General features: G+C 39.1%; 2 protein-coding genes across 4 annotated transcripts in view; both read left to right on the forward strand.

Annotated features, from left to right (window-relative positions):
• Positions 1-3,792, forward strand: part of if (integrin subunit alpha inflated) — a 92,177-nt gene extending 88,385 nt beyond the window's left edge. For both annotated transcript variants that reach the window (XM_018514462.1, XM_018514463.1), the window contains 2 exons: positions 44-2,206; positions 2,956-3,792. In XM_018514462.1, the coding sequence (XP_018369964.1) occupies positions 44-2,206; positions 2,956-3,048 (2,256 nt within the window). In that variant the 3' untranslated portion in view covers positions 3,049-3,792. The remainder of the gene's footprint in view (positions 1-43; positions 2,207-2,955) is intronic.
• Positions 3,793-5,010: 1,218 nt separating this feature from the next.
• Positions 5,011-6,199, forward strand: LOC108765674 (uncharacterized). 2 transcript variants are annotated; one of them, XM_018514497.1, is made up of 2 exons: positions 5,011-5,371; positions 5,442-6,199. In XM_018514497.1, exon 2 carries the CDS (start codon positions 5,581-5,583, stop codon positions 5,911-5,913), a length of 333 nt encoding a protein of 110 aa, XP_018369999.1. In that variant the 5' UTR covers positions 5,011-5,371; positions 5,442-5,580; the 3' UTR covers positions 5,914-6,199. The 2 variants fall into 2 exon arrangements, with proteins under 2 accessions (XP_018369999.1, XP_018370000.1); XM_018514498.1 differs by having other exon boundaries at positions 5,481-6,199.
• The last annotated feature ends 429 nt before the right edge of the window (positions 6,200-6,628 follow it).

A 6,628-nucleotide genomic window follows, 5' to 3' on the forward strand; every position in this document is an offset into this window, starting at 1 on the left:
TCATAATATATACAACAATGTAAATCATAATAATACATTATAGTTGGATCAGCGCAGAAGAGTGCACTTAAATTATCCCGATTACTCCGGCGTAATCTTAGATGAGTCGCAGTCAGGCAGAACAATCAATGTTCAAAGAGGCTTCGAGATAGATCGTAACAAAGTGAATCAGAAGGAAGAAGCCGAGATTAGTAGTGGCGATAGTTCGAATATTCAGAAATCACGACACTCCTCTTCCTCCTCATCGTCGTCTTCTTCCTCTTCTTCTAGTATTGCCGAGACTAGGAGGATTCAGCTAAACCCAACGGGAGAAAAACCCGAAGTACTCACCACAACGTATACGCACAATTCTTCTGGAACTAGCTCGATCGATAGCAGTAACTTATCTAATAATCGCGGCGGCGTTGTTTTTCACACGGAATCAAGCGGTAATTACGGTTCCACAACTTTAGGCGGAGGATTCCGTGAATCTGAAGAAGGATCTTTTGGTTCGAGATTGCCCGATCTCGAACAGTCCTATGGAACACGAACGAACCAATCTGTTAGGGTAGAAAGCCGTTGGAAAGAGAGCGGTGAAGCGCCAGGATACACGATCTCACCTCCAGGAAGATACGATTCAATTATGCCAGAAAGCGAGAGGAGATACCAGGAACTCTTGAAACAGCAGGAGGACGCTCGTATGCGTCAGGAGGAGGAGACCCGACAGAGGAAGTTCCAGGAAGAAACTCGTCTGCGTCAGGAGGAGGAGACTCGACAAAGGAAGCTTCAGGAAGAGCTTCGTTTGCGACAGGAGGAAGAGACTCGACAGAGAAAGGTGCAAGAGGAGCAAGAACGTAACTTTGCCCTACAACATCATCGAGAAGAGGTAGAGCGACGTCGGCAGGAAGAGGAATGGCGAAGAGAAGAAGAAGAACGGCGAAGACAGCAAGAGGAAAGACGCCTCCAGGAAGAGAGAGAACATAGCTATGACTCGGAAAGACGCTACGGAGCGACCACGGGTGGTCACCATCCATCTACGGAAGATGATTTTATCACTGGCGACCGCGAAGAGACAGTCGGAAGTCGAGAATTTAATTTGCACAATGTCAGCTCCACGCAAGAATTGAACCGAATCTTTGGTACATTGTCGAAGGATGCAGCTGGTTACCAAGTATATAGTAGGCAGGGACAACAGTATGTACAGTTCAAGGCAAGATTCAGAACATCTGCTGATAGAAAGGACTACATAGAGTTCCAGGACGGTTCTATGTTCCCTCTTCAAGATCGTTATGGTGGTCAAAGCTATATCTCGGAATCCACAGAACCTCGCGACAGTCGATTCCTCAGAATAGAAGGTCAGCTATTTATTGCTCCGGATAGTAAAGGTTACATCGTGTTGAAAGATGGCCGAAGATTTCCTCTTCAGGGTTCTTTCACGCACACAGAGGAAAGAACGTACACTTTACATGGTTCGCATGATGACTATTTAGGTAGCAATACTGATAATCAAGGTCAGGGAACTTACAGTCAATCTTGGCAAGAGGAATCATCCAGTGCAACTTCGGACGGAGGTTACGAAAGCAGATATAATACTCGTACGCATGAAGAAAAACGGACGGAAGAGAGAACGAGCGATACCAGAGTCTATGGAAGAAACCGTGACCGATTTAACGATGAATTTCCCACTGACAGACCCGATTTTCCAAGCTCGCGATATAGACGCGAGAGCGACATGGTCGATATCGAGGAGTTCAAGAAATTCGAGTGGCTTCACAGACATCGACGAGACCTCGACGAGACGAACGATCCGTCAGATGCAACTACGTTCCAAGATGACGATTATTACCAGGAAAACGATCCTGAGTTACAGACACCAGTACGGCCGTGCGATTCAGCAAAGTGCGTTATGTTGCGATGCGTGCTAGGTCCATTGAAGAAAGATCAAGAAGTATGGATCAGTGCGAGGTATCGCGTGGATGCTAGGACTTTGAAGGAAGTAGCTCTTGAAGAGAAAGTGAAAGTGTCAACAAAGTTAGTGGCGCGTGTCACGAAGCAACCATTCATCGGTACGCCTGCTGAACAGGTCATTAGGAGCGACGAAGTTATGACGAATATCGAACCTAGCGCGGCGCCTTCTGTTCCGGATATGATTCCAATATGGGTGGTAGTTCTGTCGGCCTGCGCGGGAATGATTATCCTCTTGCTACTCATTTATTTGCTTTATAAGGTGAGTCTAAAGATGAATATAATGTAGAAAAGTTACAAATTATAGCGTTTTCCCAAATTTTTTGCAATGAAAAAAACTGCGGATGATTAAATAATAATATGAAAAAGTAGTTTCAGTCGATTTGGTTGAAACTGTGATATTTTGTAGATTATGAAACGCTGATCAAAAGTTTTCTTAAGCAAAAAATGGACTTGAGATTTTGCTCTAACGTCATTTTAAAATTACTATTTTGAAATCGAACCTAAAAATATTTTTATCTAAGTACTAAATTGTTCATTTTTTGGTAACTGTACTTTGTATTTTTATGCACAGAATAATGAGACGAATCAACCGATGTAAAGAAAACACATAGTTTGCAAGTATGCATATTGCAAATTGTATTTTTTTTAAACAACTATGTGTTTTCTTTACATCAGTCGATTCGTTTCATTATTCCGTGCAAAAAAATATTAAGATACAATTGCCAAAAAATGAATAATTTATTAAATAAAGATATTTTTTAGCCCATTTAGATAAAAAATAGCAACTTTCAAATGTTCATTTTTTATGGTTTTGCCTAAAAAAATTTTTAATCAGAATAATCTGCAAAATGTCACAGTTTCAGTCAATTCAACTGAAACCTTTTTCATGTGATTAGTGCGGAGTCCTTTGTTTGGTTCATTATATAGATTGATTCATGTCTTTGATAATGATTGATTGGGATCAAGATGGGTTAATGATAATCAACCCACTTTATTTATCATTTATAGTGCGGTTTCTTCAAGAGGAACAGACCTTCCGACGCTCCAGAGAGACAACCGCTAAACCGAAACGGCCACTTCCAACAAGGCGAGGATCACTAAAGAAAGATTACCATTCTATTAAAAGTTTCGATTTTCTGGCTATACTAAATTAAATCGTAAGCGAGTTAAAATTTTGACTGCGGAGTAGAACCATGAAAAACGCCTTAGTTCGAATAATCGAGGGAACACGCGTTGCATGGATTTGCTTGGTGTTGTCTGCGAACATAGTTTCGACTTTTACCGAATATCTCGTTAGCGTTCAACAGTGCCTTAATCCGCGTCTAGGCAAGACGAGATTTGCCAAGGTACACTGAAACGTTAGTTTTGGATGAGTGACGATTGATTCGTCACTCGTATACTGCCGTCGAATACTCCTTCCAGCTCCTGCAGCTCGACCACGCAAGTTTCTAGTCAGGAGACGTTCTTCTTTTTTTTTTATTATTACTTGTAATTACTTAAGCCGCGCGTACAGTCGGCAGATACGAACGAATATCTCGACATTCTTCGACGAATCGTATCTTTGTATATATAAGTAATATATGTATAATGTTATTTTTTGTATACCGTTATTCGCGGTAAAACGCCTTGATACGTGCCTCATCGCTTCCGCTGTCTTTTTACGATAGAGTACAAGTAATTATTTTTTTATCCGCATTTAGTTGGCACGAACTTTAAAACGATTTCGTATCTCGCCGGTGATTAGAATTTAGCGGAATGTATTCAGTACCGAAAACATCATAATCTCTCCTTTAAGGCCCCTTTCACACGAGTAGTTGTGCTGGAGATTGTGTCTTACATTTTATTGAACACGTCGTAGAAAATTCATCTTTTACATGTTTTTTGCAATTTCGTACTTTTAGATAATGTTTTATTAGCAATATATCGAATTTAGACCCATGTGAAAGGGGTCTAATCACCCTGAAGAGCGATTTTTAAGTCGCGTGGGACTTTATAATTATTTATTAAATTTTTATATTATATACATAATATAAAAATACTGTAACGTATGCTTGAGCGCTGTAACAATAGCGTGATGCATCGTCACGCGTGCAAGGTGAATGTGTGTGTACAATCTGTAAATTATTAATTTACGTTACTAAAACTGTCCACGAAAAGTGGTTTAACGCAATAATATTTCAATTAGGAAGGATTTATATCTTTTTAGTATAATAGAAATCTAGAACTGATTTGTACATATAACGTTAAGATATAATATTAAAAAATATATATATATATACATCTAATGAAATTAACTATTTTGCGCATATTGCTAATTTCTCCCTCAATAAGTCTGTGGCGATCGTGACAAAGAGACTCTGAACAGGTTTTTTGGCACGAAGAATAGACACGTATGACTCTCTTTGTCACAATCACCACGATATAGTGATCAGTCTCAGTGTTGTCGTCTATTATATATGATAAGAATAACGAGGAAAAGGAAAATATTGTAGCATTAATACGAATTGCACCAAATTATGATCGGCGAGCAACGCATGTGTTTCGTCTGACAATTAGTTCGAAGTGTCTCTTCTCGGAAACATAGTGACCTTTTATATATATACAGGGTTGCCAAAATATTAGGGACAGTGCGATTTTTCTATTAATTTTGATTTTGCAAGTGCCTCTTAATGAAATTCCGTGAAGTATTTTTGTTTTTAATGCCCATTCTGGTTATTTGTAAGTTCTATGTAAAGGTTGGCAATACTGACAATGACATTCAGCTTTCAAAATATTGACTGTCATTATTTGTCAGTTTGCAAGCGAGTGAATACGTGTTATTGTCGTTACATTTTAAGTGTGAAAAAGAAATTTATAGCTCAATCTTGTTGCTAAAACTTATTTTTAAGGTAAGTTGTTTCATATTTTATCATTTATTAATAAAATAAAAAGATTTTTTCCTCTCTTTATTAGTTCTTATCTTTATTTTAAGTATGGGCAAAGGTGCAGATATTTCTCCAAGGAAAACCGCTGAAATTAAGATTCTTCTGCTGCATACAGATTATTCACAGAGAAAAATAGCGATGATTGCAGGCGTTTCAAAGTCAGTGGTAAACAGATTAAAAATAAAATTGGACCAAAATCTGCCTTTAGAAGTTTACCGAACAGGCAAGAGTGGACGAAAACGCATCACTATTCCACGTACTAATCGCAAAATTAGGAATATTTGCCTTTAGAACAGAAAGTTAAGTGTTGCACGACTCACAACGCTCATAAACAATGATGGAATTGCTGTCTCGAAGAGAACTGTGCAAAGCAGATTGGCTGAGGAAAAGCTAACTGGCCATCGACCCACTATAAAACCACATTTGAATTCATTTATGATGAAGAAGCGTCTGGAATGGGCTTGAGCACACCAGCATTGGACTATTGAAGATTGGATAAAGTAATTAAGCCTTGTTATATTGTAAAAGTTTTAAAATGTGACAATTTTACAATATTCTTTAATTTTACAGGTGTGTTTCTCAGATGAATCTCGACTTTTGAAATTTTAGGGGACAAGAGCGAGTTCATACGACGCCGTCCTGGGGAAAAATATCATTCCGATTGCTTGGTAAAAAAAGTAAAACACCCTACTAGTATTATGGTGCAATCATGGTGATATCCAGCAAAGGCATGGAACGCTTTCATATCGTCCAGGGGACAACGAAACAAGACCAATACAAGCAAATCTTAGAAAGTCGGCTGTTGTCTCAGGTTGCTGATTGGTACCCGGAAGGTCAAGAATATGTGTTCATGTACGATTCCGCTTCGTGTCACAAAGTCAGAAGTATTACAGCGTTCCTCGTTCAAAACCAAGTACCAGTTCTGCCATGGCCAGGACCTGATATGAACCCTAAGATTGAAAACCTGTGGGAACTCAAACGGATAGCCAAAGAAATCATAACAACTAAGCACCAACTTATTGACAAACTGATACAAGTATAGCACCACTCTCCTGAATTAAAAGAAAATTTAAAATCATGCATTGAGAGCATGCCACATCGCATCAAAGCCCTTATTGTAGCGAAAGGCGGTGTGACAAAATATTAATTAATTAATTTGTACACATTGCTTGTATGAAACAATAAATATTTTCTACTTGGATGTGATACTTTTTCATTATAAATGTAGTAAAACAACATTAAAATAAGTTTCCAGTCATATTTTCACTAAAAAGCACTTGCAAATATTGTTACGTCCAGCGGACTCACGCTGCCTCTTTTCTCTTTCTCACGGAGACCTAGGGGTTATCAACCCCCTAAAACTTCTAGGAAAAGTAATGAAAATCTTTTCCCATGAGAAAGTTTAAAGTAAAGGACTCTAGTGTCTCCATTAACGCCAAATAAAATAGAGTTAGAATCGGTGAACGCAGGGAGCTAATGCACCGCCGATGACACTTCCCTTGGACAGCGCTATTAAAAACGGCAATTAATGTCAGTACTGGCGCCTAAACATTTTTCTGACAAGCAAGTCGCGGACGATGTCCGCGACCATAAAATATAAATGCGACATGCGAAGTCCTGGGAAAGTGTTTGACGGGCGCGTGCCGATAATGCACGTGCGCTCGTCTTAATCGGTGCACGTACATTTTCCCATAAATTGAGGAGAATCATAAATTAAGAAGACACTTGTTGATACCAACCGACTCCTTTCCTCCCCC

This window comes from Trachymyrmex cornetzi, unplaced genomic scaffold (assembly GCF_001594075.2).
Source record: "Trachymyrmex cornetzi isolate Tcor2-1 unplaced genomic scaffold, Tcor1.1 scaffold509, whole genome shotgun sequence".
In the NCBI taxonomy this organism is placed as follows: Eukaryota; Metazoa; Arthropoda; class Insecta; order Hymenoptera; family Formicidae; genus Trachymyrmex; species Trachymyrmex cornetzi.

Coding starts and splice junctions, on each gene's coding strand:
- LOC108765674 (XM_018514497.1), top strand. CDS start 5,581: ATGGTGATATCCAGCAAAGGCATGGAACGCTTTCATATCGTCCAGGGG.